At 36.0% G+C, this 20303-nt stretch overlaps 1 protein-coding gene across 1 annotated transcript in view; it reads right to left on the reverse strand.

The window, feature by feature from the left end:
• The window catches only part of LOC110255277 (disintegrin and metalloproteinase domain-containing protein 5), an 83204-nt gene that overhangs the window by 12823 nt on the left and 50078 nt on the right, over nt 1–20303 (reverse strand). The window contains exons 15-18 of the mRNA XM_085001071.1: nt 15064–15154; nt 14241–14460; nt 2401–2487; nt 1341–1449 (exon numbers count right to left, since the gene is read on the reverse strand). Of these exons, the coding sequence (XP_084857197.1) occupies nt 1341–1449; nt 2401–2487; nt 14241–14460; nt 15064–15154 (507 nt within the window). The remainder of the gene's footprint in view (nt 1–1340; nt 1450–2400; nt 2488–14240; nt 14461–15063; nt 15155–20303) is intronic.

Raw genomic sequence — 20303 nt, forward strand, 5'->3', positions numbered from 1 at the left:
ATGAGGATTTAATCTACTGGCTACAAATATGGCCAGGATAAATTCCATAATTTGAACGCTTTTCCAGGCCATATTCTGTTAACAAAAGTCAGTGATATTCAAAGTAAATAAAATGAGGGTGTAGAGTAAACTTGGATCCCTTGGGATCACCTTGTCTCTCAAACTCTTTATGCCCGCAAAACATGACATAATATGACAGTGACTACTAACACCATTTTATTTTATTTTTTAAATTTACCACCTTACTATGTGGAAGTCCTGGGTCAGGAATTGAACCTGCGCCACTGCAGTGACCCAAGCTGTGGCAGTGATAACCCTGGATCCTTAACCTGCTGAGCCACAGAGGAACTCCCTAACACTGTTTTGTTTTGTTTTGGCTTTCAGATGATTTTTTTTTATTACGCAAATGAATTTATCACATCTGTAGTTGTATAATGATCGTCAACATAATAAAAGAGCATACATGACAAACCCACAGCGAGCATCATTCTCAATGGTGAAAAGCTGAAAGAATTCCCGCTGAGATCAGCAACAAGACAAGGATGTCCGCTCTCGCCACTACTCTTCAACATAGTTTTGGAAGTCCTAGCCATGGCAATCAGAGAAGTAAAAGAAATAAAAGGAATCCAAATCGGAAAGGAAGAAGTAAAACTATCACTATTTGCTGATGACATGATACTATACCTAGAGAATCCTAAAGACTCTCCCTAACACTGTTTTGAATCAGGCATATACAAGACAATCCAAAGTGAACATTCTGAAATAACTGATCAAATTACACACCCTGAAATTTCTACTTTTAAAATTGCCTAACATTAGGTACACTTTTTGTTGGTAAACAATATCAATGTTGATAAGAAAGAACAGTGCAAACCGCCAGCCTACACCAGAGCCACAGCAACGCGGGAGCCGAGCCGCGTCTGCAACCTACACCACAGCTCACGGCAACGCCGGATCGTTAACCCACTGAGCAAGGGCAGGGACCGAACCCGCAACCTCATGGTTCCCAGTCGGATTCGTTAACCACTGCGCCACGACGGGAACTCCAAAACCATATTGTAGTTGCTTTACAATCTAGCTTGGAACATAACTTTTTTTTTTTTCTTTTTAGAGCTACACCCGCAGCACATAGAGATTCCCAGGCCAGGGGTCTAACTGGAACTACAGCTGTCAGCCCATGCCACAGGAACCCACTGAGCAAGGCCTGGGATTGAACCTGAGTCCTCATGGATACCAGTCAAATTTGTTTCCGCTGCGCCACAACAGGAACTCCTGGAACCTAAACTTTAATTTATTTTCTTACATATTTTCTTGATTAATAAAGTTTTAAAGACACTAACCCACTTTGCTTTGGTGTCCATCATCAATACTTCCAAAACCGTTTCCCACGTTGCAATCAGGAGGAACAAACCCCTTTTTACAATGGCAATGGTTAAAATTGTTGCAGACCTAGAAAAACCAGAAAATACAATTTCTAGGGGTTCAAAGATGGTTTTCAATAGAGACAAACTAATATTCCATACATATTCTACAGATAACTTATTCCTGAAAATTTATCTTCAACAGACAAATTCATCAAATTTTCACAAATTTCCTCTTGAAATTTCCCATACTTTAGAAAGTATATCTGGCTTCTGTTGCCAAATCAATTTTTAAGAAAATTCCTCAACTGTCCCTTCAGCCAGACCAAAATATTATTAATCACTGATACTATGACACTAGCTACTTAATTTCATAGAACAGCCCAGACACTAAATTAATGAGCAAGACTAGTAAGAAAATTCTAATGACCTTTATTTACCAGTTCCTGTCTTTTTTCTGTAAAAATAAGATCATTTTGGTTATATGGTAATACATAGTGCTTATAGCACATCCAGCTCACATATTTACCAAACATTTTATACATCCAGAATCACCTTAAATGTTTCTACTTTATCTTCTCTGATAAACAATCAGCAAGATTTCTTAATAAAATAAGATTGAGTGAGTTCCTCTCGTGGCTCAGTGGTTAATGAATCCAACTGGGAACCATGAGGTTGCGGGTTCGATCCCTGGCCTTGCTCAGTGGGTTAAGGATCCGGTATTGCCATGAGCTATGGTGTAGATCGAAGACGAGGCTCAGATCCCATGTTGCTGTGGTCTGGCGCAGGCCAGCAGCTACATCTCCGATTCAACTCCTCGCCTGGGAACCTCCATATGCCACAGGAGTGGCCCTAGAAAAGGCAAAAAGACAAAAAAATAAAATAAAATAAAAAAGATTGAAGCTGTAAGTTATAGACTGTTAAATGACAACAAGCAGCACGAAAGCGATAAAAAAATTATTCAAATGATTTCTTTAAATCTTCTGTTTATTGAATTGTTCAAAGCATGTTGCTTAAAATGAAAACTGAAATTACTTACTCCATTTGCATTACAATGTCTGGAAGAATTGCATTCCCCATAATTGACTCTGTATTTAATCTCTACACAGCTAAAGTTCAAGCAAAACTAAAATGAAGCAAAAGAAGTGAAAAACAAAGTCAGTCAAACTGTCAGATTGTGTGCATAAATAATACATATGAAAAATTCAAGAAAAATCAAGAATTCATATTACCAAGGATTGGCATAAAAATAAAAAAAATAAAGTAATAATTGTGACTGCATTGAAATAAATGTGAGATTAGATATGTTCTTTCAGATTATAAAGATGCAGTCATATATAAGAAGCTGGAAGTATTATTTTCTTACCATCTGCCACCAGAAGTCCTCTTACAAAGAAAAATATCCCTTGAGTTCAACAACTATCTGAAGAACATTTTTAAAATACCAATATCTGGGCTTCACCTGAAACCATTACATCAAAATCTCTTGGGTTAAGGTCCAGGTAATTATCATGCATAGTCAAGGTTGAGAACTACCTAGTGGGAGGTATTGTAACCAAGCAGGACCCTGTGAAGCATTCCCAGAATGGACACCCCCACTCATGTCCTCCACTTGCCTTTTTATCTATAGAAAAACTTCAGTCAATGAACCAATTTAGTCGAAGAAGTGAAAAAAAAAAAAACAGAGAAAAAAGAAAAGAGTAATGATAATTCAGCCATTCAACAAAGTCAAGGACCTTCAAAGTCAAGATGATAGATAATATTCTGAGCCATGTCCTTGAAGCTGTTTTGCAGATGCTGAACCTGCCACCAATGGAAAAAGTCAACTGTGTGCTGCCCACAAGCACATGAACCCCAGATTCACTGGAACCAGAAGGTTGATGATGCTGACTCCCAGTGACCTCACCACCCACCAATCAGGAAAATGTCCATAAGCTGATCACACCCTGCTCCTCAAACACTATAAGACTCCTCAATACCCCCTCTAAGGGGGCGCACAGTACTTGAGACACTAGCCTGCTGGGTTCTCCTCTTTCCCTGGCAATTAAAGCTACTTTTTCTGTTTCCTACAACTCTGAGAGTGCATTTCTATTTGGCATCAGTGTACAGAGGCAGCCGAGATTTCAGCAACAATATGAGGTGCAAAGGAAAGTAAACTACTATTCCATGTGAGGAAAAAAAATGAGAAAGAGAAAAGTTAGGATAACAGGTATTATATGAGGTAACAGGTCAATGAGCAACTCCCATGGGTGAGATGGCCATAAGGCTTTCCAAAAAAGAAATGTGTAATGTGTGAATTTACATTGTCCTAATTTATGTTATTAAATTGTGTGACCTTTTCCAATTATCAAAAATTTTTTCAGTAAAATCAATAAAGGAGTTTTGTTCTTGGGTGAGTTTTATCTTTGGATCATAACAACAGAATATACAGAAAGGGTAGGATCAAAACTTTGAAATAGAGATTTGAGCCAACATCAGTTAGATTTCAAGGGGGAGAGAGGCCTCAGGTCATATCTGGATCTATGTGTTTCCAAATGAGCAAGATTATACTATGATTATTTTCATATGCTATTATCAAAAAGTGTTATGTAGAAATAAATTTGAATTTAGCAAGCAAACCTTGAGACTTTCTCTCTCAAAAAAAAAAGTATGTTAATTTTCCAGAGGAGCTCTTGGAATTATTAACTTCTAGGATTAATTACAACATTAAACTATAGTTAGACACACTGTTTATAGAACATTAGAACTTTCTAAAAACATTCTATAATTATAGCATGCTATAATATTGTTAGTATTGATTTCTTATTCTTATGTATAATATAAATGACAAGTATAACATGAATTGTATTATAGCAGAATATAATAGTGCAATAATAATATTCAATTTCATTAAAACATTCATCTACCAATGAGAAAAAAAAAGTCAGAATTGATTATAAAAAGTTAAAATGAGTGTAAATTTGGTGTTTCTACTGAAACAATGAATTCAGTTCATGGAAGTTGTTGCAAAAACAGCCCACAGAAGGAAAAATGCTGGATCACATAATATATTACTCAACCAAAACCTGCATTCAGATGAGATCTTCGAAAATGTTGGCTAAAAATTACTTCTTATAGTGCATGCAAAAAACTTGATTACATATTGCAGAACATTTTAAAAAAAGATTTTTACATAAAAGTAATGTTGCTGTTAAAAACATTTAATGTGGAGATCACTAAAAAGAAATATTACTGGAATATTGCTAATATATCTGTTAAAAATTGTCCAAAACTTGTAAATAGAGAAAATGGGAAAACCACATTTCTTTTCAATGTCATATTTGAACATTCATTAAAGGACCCATTTCATGGAAACCTAAAGATTATTTAATTAAATTATTAAATAATCTAAATTGTGTAACTTGGTAGTCACTACTGATAAGAGCCCAGATTTTGTGAAGTTGTATGTTAACGTAGATTTTGCCTAGTAGCTACGTAAATGAGTTTTGCCTTATTAAAAAGATAACCCCCAAATTATGGCTTTATTCCTTTATAAGACATTAGCAGATTTCATATCAAACCTAGCAATTATATTTAAACACTCTTTTCCCTAATGCCTCTAAATATACAGTTCTTCAAACTCTCTTTGAACTAGCTTTAACAATTTTTTCCCTCATTCATGAGCTATATGTTTGACAGGAGCTTAATTTATATTGTATAAGAGTCATTTTTTTAAAAAACATTTTTAAAAATTTTCAAGGCCACAATGAGATACTTAAGTGGACTCATACCATAGTCAAGTTTCTTTGCCGAGCAAATGTTCTCCTTGAACTATTTAAGTATAGACATGTCTTTCCTGATATACACATGCCTTATATGATGATTACAAAGTGGCATCAAAAATTTAACTTGGCTAATTCTCCATTTCTCTGAGTTTTTTCTTCTCATTTGGTTTTTGTTTTTGTTGTCGTTTTCTGATTCTCGACCAAGTCAGTAAGTCTGCCTGTGATGTATACACATTTGCAAGTGTATATACAAGGAATACACACATGTATACACAGAAAATTTTGCTTATTTTTTTATTTTTTGTTTTTGATTACTTTTTATTAAAGTATAGTTGATTTACAATGTTGTGCCAATTTCTGCTGCACAGCAAAGCAATCCAATCATATATATACACATTATTTCTCTTACGTTATCTTCCATCATGGTCTATTCCAAGAGATTGGATATAGCTACCCAGTTTTGCTTATTTTATATATTACAGAATGGCTATACGTTTGGGTTGTGTTAAATAATTAACTTGTTCATTTTTGCCACTTTAGAAAGAAAATTAGTGTGACTATAAGAGATTGTATTATGTGTGCATGAGTTTTTAGGTTGCTAACTAGTTCCTGTATGAAAGACAGTAATAAATTACCTACTACTCACTTCTTTTAACTGGGTTAAAAATTATAATTACTACAATTTGGACATACTAGCAGCAATAATGGCAGAAGACAACTATGTCTCAGGGTAATGGGATGTGTAATTGCTTCACAAAAGACAAAAGAGTTTTATCCTAATATTATGTCTGGTTCCTTCATAATGTGAAAGAGAACAGTGAAAGTTAATAATGAACATAGAAAATTATAGATGTTTTGTGTAAGGTAAACTTTGTCTTCTTTATAGTAACTTTAAGCAAGAAAATAATGAATCTGAAAAAATTTTAGCAACAATCGTTCAGTTTTGGTGGGGTCATTCATAAGATAATTTTTTAATGTATTTGTGAATACTTTAGGGCCTAATACAATAATGATGAAAAATTAGAATTTGGGTTTTTTTAATTGAGTACATAGAAGTTGGTTGTGAAGTATTTAATTTGCTCCAGATAAGAGTAGTACAAGGTTTTTGTTTACTTTCTCTAAATCTATCTACATAGCAGAGATTCACTAGAATAATTTTCTGTGCTTTGTATCATGTAAATGGTTATTTTTAGAACTTCCCCATTTTTGAAAGAGCTAAAGTTCTCTATAATTTCACAACTTTCTCCTATTTTATATAAGGTCTTGCATTGCCGCCTTGATTAACACAGAGTTAAGTAACTTTTACTAGATACCAATAATCTTTTCTACTTAAGTGACTATATTACCTCAGACAGCTCTGGTGATTTTGTCCTACCAAGATCGGAGTCTGAAGTCAAAACAATTTTTTCCTTCAGGATTTTTTTCATACCTAAAACTGTCTTTGAGATTTCTGAAATTTCCATCAGAAAATAACAGATTTGTTCACGCTCTCTCTTTTGTTTTATTGAAGAATAATTTATTTACAATGTTGTGATAATTTCTGCTATACAACAAAGTGATTCAGTTATGCATATACAAACATCTTTTCCTTTTCAGATTCTTATAAATATAAGGATGCTAGAAATAATTACAATTTGATATTCTTCATTATTTAATTTTTGTAACATATGAGTTTTTAAATGAAAACTCATAACACTGTCATAGCTTTTTACAAAATGACAAATACCATTGTTCCTAAATTGCAGTTGGTAAGAATTTTACAATAGTTTTTTTTAATGCTTTTTAAAAAAAAACAGTGTTGTGTTAGCTTTAGGTGTACAGCAAAGCAATTCAAATATATATGTACACACATATATGCATATATATCCATATATACATATATGTGTATGTATCCATATATACATACACATATATGTATCTTTTTCAGATTCTTTTCCATTTTAGGTGATTACAAGATATTGAATATAGTTCCTAGTGCTATAGAGTAAGTCCTTGTCACTTATCCATTTTATGCATAGTAATGTGTATATGTTAATCACATACTCCTAATTTATGGTATTATTTATTACTTCTTGATTAGATAAAAGAGGGAGAGATGCACAGGAAACACTGCCAAAGAAATTCAGTCCCCTTCCATAGGTTAATTTTTAATGTTATTAATATAAGCATAACTAATGTTCTCAGCATAAAAGTTTCATATATTGTATATGTTACAAGAATAGATTGAAAGTTCCTGGAAAATCAAGTCAATTTCTCTCTAAGGTATTTTCTTATCCTGAAGAGAAACTTAAGACCAAGGTCTTAATAAATAGTTATTATCACAACTCTGTCCCCAAAATAATAGATTTTGCTTTTCTCCATACTCATACTATTGGTAACTCTAATAAACTAACTACAGCCATTCAAGCTTTTGATCAACCAACAGTTCCTGCTTTTCTTCAATGTTTGCCTAAGTCTCTGCAATCTCTAGGCAATTTCCTGACTAAGGTGTAGAAAGAAGGAACCCAAACATAGCCTAGAAATCTTGTTAAGTAAAAAAAGACAGAGATTTAAGTATGTGAAGGTTGGGAAGCTCTGGAACCTAGAATTTGCTGGGAAAACTATTTTAGAGGAGGGAACTACAAAGGAAAGACTTTTATAAATCTGAGCAGGAATTGCATTGTATCTTTGGCTGAAAATAATCTGTACCTGCACAGGGGAAATATCTACAAGACTTAACAAGAACAACTTCCAGAGAAAGAAAAATTACCAAGGATCTATAAGATGAATAATTCCTGATTACACAACACAGAAATCATCCAAGGTCCTATCAGCCTGAATAGATAGACCCTGTTGAATGCATAGAACATTCGATAGAGACCACAGAAGGGCCACACTCAGAAGTGGGGCAAATTTAGCCTATAGTAAAATTTAGACTTTAAAAAATGTACCCTATGCCCTAAAAAAAGAGCTTAACAGAAAGTCTTGAAGGTATTAAAGTAATTTGTAAGTTCTACCCAATGAAGAATTCAAGGTAATAATCAGAGAAATCAGAATAAGATTGAAACAACAGAGTGAACAGCTAGAAGTTTTTGAAAAAGAGTTCGAAAACATAAAGAAAAACCAAACATAGATGAAGAATACAATAACTGAAATGGCAAATACACTATAAGGAATCAATCACAGACTAATTGATACAGAGGTATAGATCAGTGAAGAGAAAGGTAGAATAGTGGAAATTACTGATGCTAAACAGAAAAAAAGAATAAGAAGAAAAGAGCAAAGTTTAAGAGATCTCTGGGACAACATCAGGAACACTATATTCACATTATTGGGGTCCCAGAAGGAGAAGCAAGAAAGGGGCTGAAAACATATTTGAGGGTGTAACAGCTAAAAAACTCTCTAACTTGGAAAGGAAAGCAAACATCCAGGTATAGAAATCAGAGAAAGTTCCAAATAGGATCAACCTGAATAGGACCACACCAAATGCATTGTAGTGAAAATACCAAAAATTAAATATAGAGAGAGGCTATTAAGAACAGCAAGCAGGAGTTCCCATCATGGCTCAGTGGTTAATGAATCTGACTAGGAAACATGAGGTTGCAGGTTCGATCCCTGGCCTTGCTCAGTGGGTCAGGGATCCGGCATTGCCGTGAGCTGTGGTGTAGGTTGCAGACGCAGCTCAGATCCCGCATTGCTGTGGCTCTGGTGTAGGCCGGCGGCAACAGCGCCAATTCAACCCCTAGCCTGGGAACCTCCATATCCCAAGGGAGCAACCCTAGAAATGGCAAAGACAAACAAACAAACAAACAAACAAACAAAAACAGCAAGCACATATCCCTAAGTTACATGTAAAGGATCTCACATAAGGCTATCAGCTAACCTTTTGGCAGAAACTCTGCAGGCCAGAAGAGAGTGGCACAATATACTTAAAATAATGAAAGGAAGAAAAACTTTTACAACAAAGAATACTCTTGTTGGAAAAGCTTTCATTCAGATTTGATGGCAAGATTAAAAAGTTTTACAGACAAGTAAAAGCTGAACTAGAGTTCAGTACTACCAAATCAGCTTTACAAAAAACGTGAAAGAGATTTCTCTAAATGAAAAAGAAAAGGCCGCAACCAGAAACATAAAAATTACAAAACAAAAAGGCTATTAGTAAAGGCAAATATACAGTAATGCTAGTAAATCCAACACATATAAATCTAGAAGAAAGGTTAAAAGAAAAAAATAGTAAAATCACCTATATCACAGTAAGTAGTAAAGGGATATGCTAAAAAAAATATGCTAAATATGAGGAGACCATGATGGCAGAATAGGAGGACGTGGAACTAACTTCTTCCCACAAATACATGAAGAATACATCTACAAATGGAACAATCCTCACATCTACTGAATACTAGCAGAAAAGACAAGAGGCATCTCCACATAACTGGGTAGGACAAAAGGGGAAAAAAAGAGGTGGAAGAAGATCAGGACCTGTGCCACTGGGAGGGAGCTGAAAGAGAGGAGAGGTTCCTCCTCAGGGAATCGCCTCACCAGCAGGGAGATCATTTGGGACAGGATAGGAGCTTTGTAGGCTTGCGGGAGAACATAACAGCCAGTCTGTGGCAGGCAGGCCAGAATAAGACACACAGAGATGGTTTGTGCCACCATCCTGTGCACCTCAGCCTGAGGCATGTGTCCACTGACAAGGGCAGGAGCTGGGTGTTGGAAAGTGGGATTTGGGGAACAGACCCAGGGAGAGGATTGCTATTGACTGTGTGGAGACAGCATGGATGGGCAGGAGAGTAGAGCACTATAACCAGGAATATTTGGGGAGAAGTCCCTGGCTGCCACAAGGGACAAGAACCAACTCTGCATCAGTGGGCAGGCATCAGTCACTTACACTAGAAAGCCTACACAAGCCCCTGGACTAAACTTAACCACCGAGGCAGACAGAAGCAAGAGGAAATATAATCCTGCAACTTGTGGAAAGAAGACCACAAACACAGAAAGTTAGACAAAATGAGATGACAGAGAAATATGTTTAAGATGAAGGAATAAGATAAAAACCTACAAAAACAACTAAATGAAGAGGAGACAGTGAATCTACCAGAAAAAGAATTCAGGGTAATGATAACAAGGATGACCCAAGATCTGAGAAAAAGAATGGAGGCAGAGATTAAGAAGTTTCAAGAAATGTTTAACAAAGTTCTAGGAGATTTAAAGAACAACATCAACAACAAAAAATGAATGCTACATTAACTGAAATGGAAAAAAAAAAAAAAAAAAAACACTAGAAGGAATCAATAGCAGAATACATGAGGCCGAAAAACAAATAAGTGAACTGGGAGATAGACTGGTGAAAATCACTGATGTGGAATACAATAAAGAATTTTTAAAAAATGAAAAGAAATGAGGACACTCTAAGAGACCTCTGGGACAACATTAAATGCACCAACATTCACATTATAGGAGTCCCAGAAGAAGAAAAGAAAAAGTGCATGAGAAAATATTTCAAGAATTATAGGCAAGAACTTCTCTTAACATAAGAAAACACTCAAAAGCATAGGAATGCACAGAGTCCCATATAGAATAAAACCAAGGAGGTACATGCTGAGCCACATATTAATCAAACTGACAAAAATTAAAGACAAAGAAAAAATATTAAAAGCAACAAGGGAAAAGCAACAAATAGCATACAAGGAAACCCCTATAAGGTCATCGCCTGATTTTTCGGCAGAAACTCTATAGGCCAGAAGGGAATGGCATGATATATTTTAAGTGGTGAAAAGGAAAAATTTTCAATGAAGAATACTTTACCCAGTAAGGCTCTCATTCAGATTCTATAGAAAAGTCAAAAGCTAAAAGAATCCAGTACCACCAAACCAGCTTTATAACAAATGATAAAGGAACTTCTTTAGGTGGAAAAGAAAAGGTCACAACTAGAAACAAAATTATGAATGGCAAGGCTCACCAGTAAAGGAAAAAAATTAAAGTAGGAAATCATCCACAAACAAAATATCAAAAGCAGAAATTGTGAAAAGAGGAGAGGATAAATGCAGAATATTGAAAATGCATCTGAAATTAAAAGACAGCAACTTAAAACAATTTTGTATATACATAGACTGCTATATCAAAATTTCATGGGGGAGTTCCCATCATGGCGCAGTGGAAACAAATCCGACTAGGAACCATAGGCTGCAGGTTTGATCCCTGGCCTCACTCTGTCGGTTAAGGAACCTGCACTGCGGTGAGCTGTGGTGTAGATCACAGATGTGGCTCAGATCTGGTGTTGCTGTGGCTGTGGCATAGGCCAGCAGCTGTAGCTCTGATTAGACCTCTAGCCAGGAAACCTCCATATGCCATGGTGTGGCCCTAAAAAGACCAAAAAAAAAAAAAATTCATGGGAATCAAAAACCAAAAAACTACAATAGATACACACACACAAAAGGAAAAACAATCCAAATACAATAGTAAATAATTTACATAGAAAATCCTAAAGGTGGTACCATAAATCACTAGCGCCCACTGATAAATTTGGTAAAGTCGCAGGATACAAACACAACATACAGAAATCTCTTCCATTCCTATACACTAATAATGAAAAATCAGAGAGAGAAGTTAAGGAAAAATTCTATTTATCACCACATCCAAAAGAAAAAATACCTAGGAATAACCCTACCTAAAGAGGAAAAGATCCATACTCTGAAAACTACAAGACGCTGGTGAAAGAAATTGAACATGACACAAACAGATGGAAATATATACCATGCTCTTGGATTGGAAGAATCAATCTTGTCAATATGACTATACCACCCAAGGCAATCTACAGATTCAGTGCAATTCCTATCAAAACTAATGGCATCTTTCATAGATCTAGAACAACAACAACAAAAACCTTTTAATTTGTATGGAAACACAAATGATCCTGAATAGCCAAAGCATCTTGACCAAGAAAAATAGAGCTGGAAGAATCAGAGCTACCATATGATCCAGGAATTCCACTGCTGGATATATACCCAAAGAAAATGGAAACTAATTTGAGTTCACCCTATCACACAGTGGGTTAATCACACAGTATTGTCTTTGCAGTGGCTCAGGTCACTTCAATACCCAGTCCGGCACAGTGGGTTAAGGATCCAGCACTGCTGCAGCTGCACCATAGGTCCCATCTGCAGCTCAGATTCAGTCTCTGGCCTGGGAACTTCCATATGCCATAAGTGTGGTCAAAAACACCCCACGAATTTAAACATATATTCATCCAAATTCATGGCAGCATTATTTATAATAGTCAAGATATGGAAGCAACCTGAGTGTCCATCTACAAATGAGTAATAAAGATGTGGTATATATACATAGACACACACACAATAGATTATTACTCAGCCATAAACACAAATGAAATTTTGCCATTTGTGACAACATGTATGGACCTGAAGGGTATTATGCTTTATGGAATAAGTCAGAAAGATAAAGAAAAATACTGTATATTTTCACTTTTATGTGGAATAGAAAATATAAGACAAACATGTGAACTTAACTAAACAGAAACAGATATAGAAAACAAATTACTGTTTACCAGTGCAGATAGGGAAGTGGAGAGGGACAAGAGAGGCATAGAGGATTAAGGGTATATGTAAAATAAATAAGCTACAAGGATATATTGTACAGCAAAGGAAATATAGCCAATATATTACAGTAGGTGCTCCTGTCATGGTGTAGCACAAACGAATTCGACTAGGAACAATGAGGTTGTGGTTCAATCCCTGGACTTGCTCAGTGGGTTAATGATCTGGTGTTGCCGTGAGCTGTGGTGTAGGTCCCAGCTCGGATCTGGCATTGCTGTGGCTCTGGCGTAGGCCAGCAGCTGTAGCTCCAATTAGACCCCTAGCCTGGGAACCTCCATATGCAGCCCTAAAAAGACAAAAAATATATTTTTAAGTTGAGTATAAGCTATAAAAAATTAAATCATCCTGTTGTATACCTGAAACTTATATGATATCATAAATCAACTATATTTCAATAAAAAAAAATGTATGTAGGTCCTGAGCCCTCAGTAAGATGGAACATAACTTCCTACTCTTAAAGTCTGGTATATACATAATGAGTTCTTTCAATCAAGTGCAATATGGAAAGAGGGGGGAAAAGAGTAATTTTGGTGAGCAATCCAATAAACATTACTTCAGCCAGGTAACTGAGGTTAATATTAACACACACACAGGGAGTTCCCATCGTGGCTCAGTGGTTAACGAATCCGACTATGAACCATGAGGTTGCGGGTTCAATCCACGGCCTTGCTCAGTGGGTTAAGGATCCGGCGTTGCCGTGAGCTGTGATGTAGGTTGCAGATGTGGCTTGGAGCCGGTGTTGCTGTGGCTCTGGAGTAGGCCAGCAGCTATAAGCTCCGATTAGACCCCTAGCCTGGGAACCTCCATATGCCGCGGGAGCGGCCCTAGAAAAGGCAAAAAGACAAAAAATAAACATTAAAAAAAATATTAACATGCACACATACTTGATATAATACGATGAAAGACACTTTCCTGTGCAATTTTTCTCCCAAGAACGCATAATCCCAGTTTAATCATAAGAAAAACATTACACAAATCCAAGTTGAGGAACATTCTACAGAATATCAACTAGTTCTACCCCAAATTTTCAAGGCATCAAAAATGACAATTTTGAGAAACTGTCAAGAGGAATTTAAGGACAGATATTTAATAAATTTCCTGTAGTATTCGGAGTGGAGTTCTGCAAAAGGACACTAGATAAAAGTTAAGGAAATCTGAATGAAGCATGAAATTCAGTTAATAAAAATGTATCAACATTGGTTCACTGACTGTAGTAAATGTACCATACTATTTTTACATGTTAATAATGGATGAAATCGGGGTATTGCTTAGGGCTGGAGGTGGTCAACATGGGCAAGAGTGAAATCTGGGGGGTGAAATCATGGTCTCAAAATTGAATGTGATGATGGTTGTGCAACTCTATAAATTAATTAAAAGCAATGAATTGTACACTTACCATGGGTGAATTTTATAGCAAATAACTCAAAAGCCTTTTTAAAAATGCACTGATTGGTATATTGTTATAGTGAGTAAAACCGTAAAATATAATTTTTAAAACACTTAAAAATTTTCATTCTAATTACCATTTCAGGTCCACACACAGTGCCGTCTTGTACAAATGTTCGATCTCTGTCTCCAGGGAATTGAACTGTAGTAATTGTATCTCTAGGTATTTTCTCTGCATTTAGAAATGTAGATACACACATTTGCTCTCGTACATGTGAATAAATCACAGATAAATTTGCACGTGAAATTAAATATTTGTGTGGCCAGTTACAAACTAATTTTCCACATAACAAATGGCTAGAAGCACAAGGGGAAAAAAGTATCATATTATTTACAGAAATAACATAGATTGTTGATACAGCAAACTTTTAAAGTTATTTTACAAATTTAAATTCAGGTTTCAAAAGTTTTCTCTCAGTGCATTTTTTGAGCACACGGACTCATATGATGTGGCTCTTTTTGTTTTGTAAGGGAAAAATTAACCATTTTTGACACCTCTGATCTGTTCTATATTAGCTTCCTAAATTTGAGCAAATGATCATTGTTCTCCAAATTTTTTTTCATTAGTAAGTGGGCTAAGTAATTCATAATTCTAACTACAAACATTTGATGTATATAAATATATATTTATAACATAAATATATAATATATACAAATGATCTAACAAATGCCCAGCTCATCCCAACAATAAATAGAGGTGATTTTTATGATTATTGTTGTAACATTATAGGCACTGAACACATTTGTAGGAAATGGATAATATTGTTCAGCTCAGACCACAAAACAAAGAAAACGTGTTATAAAATGGCATGTTAGTTTGTATCCATAATAATATATTCTAGAATCTTAGCAATATATAAGCTACATTCCAAATAAAATTATCACTTTCAAAATACATACGGGTAATTACAATATTCTCTGCCACAGTTTCCAAATCTATCTTTTCTTGAATTTATTTCATCAAAACAAGAGAATGAAGCACCTGTTGATTCTAAATGAAAAAAAGAAATTTAAATAAGTAAATTACAATACACAATTCCAGTGATCATTATAGAAAGAAGAAACAGAATCTGGAAACTGAAATGTCATCCCTAGGAAGGTTTTGTGTTTTTTGCTTTTTTCCTTTAAAAGATGGCTGCATCTGTGGCATATGGAAGTTCCCAAGCTAGGGGTCAAATCAGAGCTGCAGCTGCAGGTCCATGCCACAGCCATGGCAACACCAGATCCCGGCTCCATCTGTGACCTACACTGCAGCTTGAGGCAATGCTAGATCCTTAACCTGCTGAGCAAGGCCAGGGACTAAGCTCGCATCCTCACGGACACTATGTTGGGTTTGTAATCCACTGAGTCATGACAGGAGCTTCCCTAGGAAGGTTTATAATTATCAGACTTTAAAAGCTGCTGGCAATAGATCAAGATTAATCATGTAAAGAGCAGCATTGTTCAAATGGCTATATACCGTTAGAAAAATAAGAGGTCATTGTCTCTTTAGTACCGCTAAATTGTTTATGTTCTGCCTTAGTTACCTATCCAATGTAAAACTATAGTTTCCTCTTATTACAAAAAAAGGGGGATAGGTTTTATAATGCAATACTGATAAGAAACCCAAAGAGCATTTGATTTAATTTTTCTTATTACATACTAGATACTCATGTTGCAACAGAACAAAGGGTGGGGGAAAAAATGTAATTGTAATGTATACATGTAAGGATAACCTGACCCCCTTGCTGTACAGTGGGAAAACAAAAAAATAAATAAATAAATAAAATAAAAATAAAATTAGGAAGTGAAGGCTCATTTATTTCAGACTTTTTAATTTTTAGTTATATCTAATTTTAAGATCATGAAAAATTAAAAGTTATTTAAAGCTGCCTCATCACTTTGACTTGGTTATTTAGAGGTGGGTTGTGTTGATCATGTCAATCACATGTAGTAAGAACTGAGATCTTTGGTCATTGCTACTTTTAATTGACAAGGGATTTCTCAGCAATTTCAGATTTTCGTCATTGGAAAACATGATCTATAAATTTCACTCTCTCTCCTGAAAGATACAATCCATACATATATAGCAGTCTACAAAATAGGCCAAAATAGATTTCTGAGAAGAAGCCATAATCAGTAATTCTCTTTTGAAAAAGCCTGCTCTTCAACCCACCAATGAATAATTAGCTTCTGCTTGATTTGCTATTATCTAAACACTGATTTGATTAACTCTAATTTAAACTTCTCAATTCTTTCAAATTCTATAAAAGGCCAGGATTAAGATAATGCAAAATTTAAGGTGCCTGTTTCCTCAAATGTGCAGACACCTATGCAGGGCTACAGGGATCATGAAAATCAGGGAAATAATGACACCACCAAAACACAATAAGCCCCGAAGAAGTATAGATAGAGGAAATATCTGTCAAGTTCAAAATAATTGTTCTAAAGATGCTTAGAAAGCACAAAGAAAAAAGATTAACAATTTAATGACACAGAGAAAATAATACAAAAATGAATTGAAAGTTTCAACAGAGGCAGAAAACATTTTAAAAAACAAATTTTGGAGATGAAGAAATACAATGACTGAACTGAAAAATTCAATAGAGCTTCACCAGCAGACTTGAACAAGTAAAAGAGAGAATAAATGACCTAGGAGACAAATCAATTAAAATGATCCAGATATGTGGATCAAGATGGTGAAGGAGGACCCTGAGCTCATCTCTGTCATGAAGGCATCAAAACTACAACTACTTATAGAGTAACTCTCACTGACAGTGACCTTAAGACTAGCAGAGTGACTCTTCTACAACGAAAGCTGTGAAGGAAGAAGCAGACAGAGTCTGGTAGGAGGGGAAGAGAAGTGAGATAGTAATGTCCCAGAGCACTATTGGGTGACCCAGAAAAGGAGAAGGAAATCATAGGCTTAGGGATCCTCCCTGTGGAACAAGGGGTTTGAGCTACATACTAAGCATCCCAGCCCTGGACTTCAACACCGGGGAGAAGAGCCCCCTTAGTTGATTTGAAAAGTGCTGGGGCTTACCAGAGGGTTCTAAGAAAATGAGACTCTACTCTTGAAGAGCAAATACACAGACTCAGAGTTCCCGTCATGGCGCAGAAGAAACAAATCCGACTAGAACCATGTGGTTGCGGGTCCGATCCCTGGCCTCACTCAGTGGGTTAAGGATCTGGCGTTGCCATGAGCTGTGGTGTAGGTCACAGATGTGGCTTGGATCTGGCATTGCTGTGGCTCTGGCGTAGGCTGGCAGCAACAGCTCCAATTAGACCCCTAGCCTGGGAGCCTTCATATGCTGCAGGTGCAGCCCTAAAAAGACAAAAGACAAAAAAAAAAAAAAAAAAAAAAAAAAAAATACACAGACTTGCTTATCCCCAGTTCCAGCTCAGAAGCAGCATATTGAAAACACATTTAGGAAAGAGTGGAGCCAAGTACAGTAGTGTGGCTCTAACTGCTATGGTTATGACCAAGCCTCTAACCAAGATGCAAGCATTGAAGAAAAAGTGGAATCAACTCAGAAGTGCAGCCTCAATCCCTTGTTTGCAACCAAGACAGAGACTGCCAATACAAGTGAGAGAAACCCAACTCTCTAAGGGCTTCTGCTCCAGCTCCTTAGGCCTCAGCCATATCTCCAATAAGGTAGTAACTGCCAATGAGCCTAAGAGAAATTCCAGCTTCCACCTGCATCAGGTTCTAGCCCCACTGAATCCAGCCCTACCTTCAATGGAGGTGCCTGTCAGTGTACACTGGGGAAGATGTGGCCCACATTCATTTTAGATCCAGTTCTCCTACCAAAGCCACTGTCACACATGGGCTGCACAGTGACAATTCCAAAGACATGCCTTCAATACTGGGATAGCAGTTTCCTTTGTGGCTCAGCAGAAATGAATTTGACTAGTATCCATGAGATTGCAGGTTCGATCCCTGGCCTTGCTCAGTGGGTTAAGAATCTGGCATTGCCGTGAGCTGTGGTATAGGTTGCAGAACTGCTCAGATCCCATGTTGCTGTGGCTCTGGCATAGGCTGGAGGCTATAGCTCCACTGGACCCCAAGCCTGGGAACCTCCATATGACACAGGCGTCGCCCTAAAAAGACAAAAAAAAAAAAACCTACAGTCAAGTACCACCTTATTAATGGCCATCATTAATAAGTCTACAAATAACAAATGCTGGAGAGGGTGTAAAGAAAAGGGAACCCCACACACACACTGCTGGTGGGAATGTAAATTGATTCAACCACTATGGGACAGTATGGAGGTTCCTCAGAAAACTAAATATAGAACTACCATATGATCCAGCAATCCCATTCCTGGTCATATATCTAGAGAAAACCCTAATTCAAAAACCATAATTCAAACAGTTCATTGCGGCACTATCCACAACAGCTAAGACATGGAAACAATATTCAATCACTTGTGAGAGAACATGATGAAGGGTAATATCAGAAAAAAGAATGTGTGTGTATATATATATATATAAACATATATACATATATATATATACTTTGAGGTATAGCAGAAATTGACAGAACATTATAAATCAGCTATAGTTTAAAAAATTTTAAAAGATCAATGAAACTAAAAGCTTCTTCTGGAGTTCCCGTTGTGGCTCAGTGGTTAACAAATCCGACTAGACACCATGAGGTTGCAGGTTCGATCCCTGGCCTTGCTCAGTGGGTTAAGGATCTGGCATTGCCAGGAGCTGTGGTGTGGGTCACAGACAAGGCTCGGATCTCACGTTGCTGTGGCTGTGGCATAGGCTGGCGGCTATAGCTCCGATTAGACTCACAGCCTGGGAACCTCCATATGCTGCAGGAAGCGGCCCCAGAAAAGGCAAAAAGACAAAAAATAAAAATAAATAAATAAATATAAAAGCTTCTTCTCTGAAAAGATGAAAAGATTGATGAACATTTAGCCAGACTCACCAAGAAAAAAGATATAGGATGCAAATCAATAAAATCAGAAAAGAAAAGGGAGACATTAAAATAGACATCACAGAAATACAAAGGATTTTAAGAGAATACTATGAAAACCTACATGCCAATGAAATGGAAAACCTAGAAAAAATGGAAAAATAGAAAACCTAGAAAAAACAAACAATTCTTAGAAAGGTATAATCTCCAAAACTGAAACAGGAAGAGATAGAAGATATGAATAGACCAATACCAATGAAATTGGATTTAATGAAATTGAATCAGCAATTTTGAAACTCCTAACAAACAAAAGTCCAGGACTATATGGTTTCAAAGGTGAATCTGAAATATTTAGAGAATAATTAATATCTATCTTTCTCAAACTATTCCGAAAATTTACAAAGGAAGGAACACAATCGAAATGTCCATCAATGGATGGATTAAGAAGATCTGGTACATATACACAATGGAATACTACTCACCCATTAAAATAATGAAATAATGTCTTTAGCAGCAACATGGATGCAACTACAGATTCTCATACTAACTGAAGTAAGTCAGAAAGAGAAAGACAAATACCATATGATATCACTTATATATGGAATCTAAAATATAGCACAAATGAACCTATCTACAGAATGGAAACAGACTCACAGACATGGAGAACAGACTTGTGGTTGCCAAAGGAGAAGGGGAGGGAGTAGGATGGAGTAGGAGTTTGGGATTAGCAGATGCAAACTATTACATTTAGAATGGATAAGCAATGAGGCCTTGCTGTATATAACAGGGAAAAAAGACAATTTTATTCAATACAGTTTTAGAAGTCTTAGTCACAACAGAGAAGAAAAATAAATAAAAGGAAACCAAACTGGAAAGAGATGAAATAAAACTATCACTGTTTGCAGATGACATGATACCATATATAGAAATTCCTAAAGATGCCACCATAAAACTACTAGAGCTCATCAATGAATATGGTGAAGTTGCAGGATACAAAATTAACCTACAGAACTCTTTTACATTTCTACATGCTAACAACAAGCTATCAGAAAGAGAAATTAAGGAAACAATCCCATTTATTATCCCATGAAAAAGAATAAAATACTGAGGAATAAACACGCCTAAGGTGACAAAAACTATGATACTGGTTAAAGAAATTGAAGACATGACAGATAAAAAGATACACCATGTTCTTAGATTGGAAGAATTAATATTGTTAAACTGATCATACTAC

The sequence above is a fragment of the Sus scrofa genome, chromosome 15 (genome assembly GCF_054392235.1).
Source record: "Sus scrofa isolate SSC_HxYL_T2T_F1_AM1 chromosome 15, Sscrofa_HxYL_maternal_Yorkshire_Landrace_v2.0, whole genome shotgun sequence".
NCBI lineage: Eukaryota > Metazoa > Chordata > Mammalia > Artiodactyla > Suidae > Sus > Sus scrofa.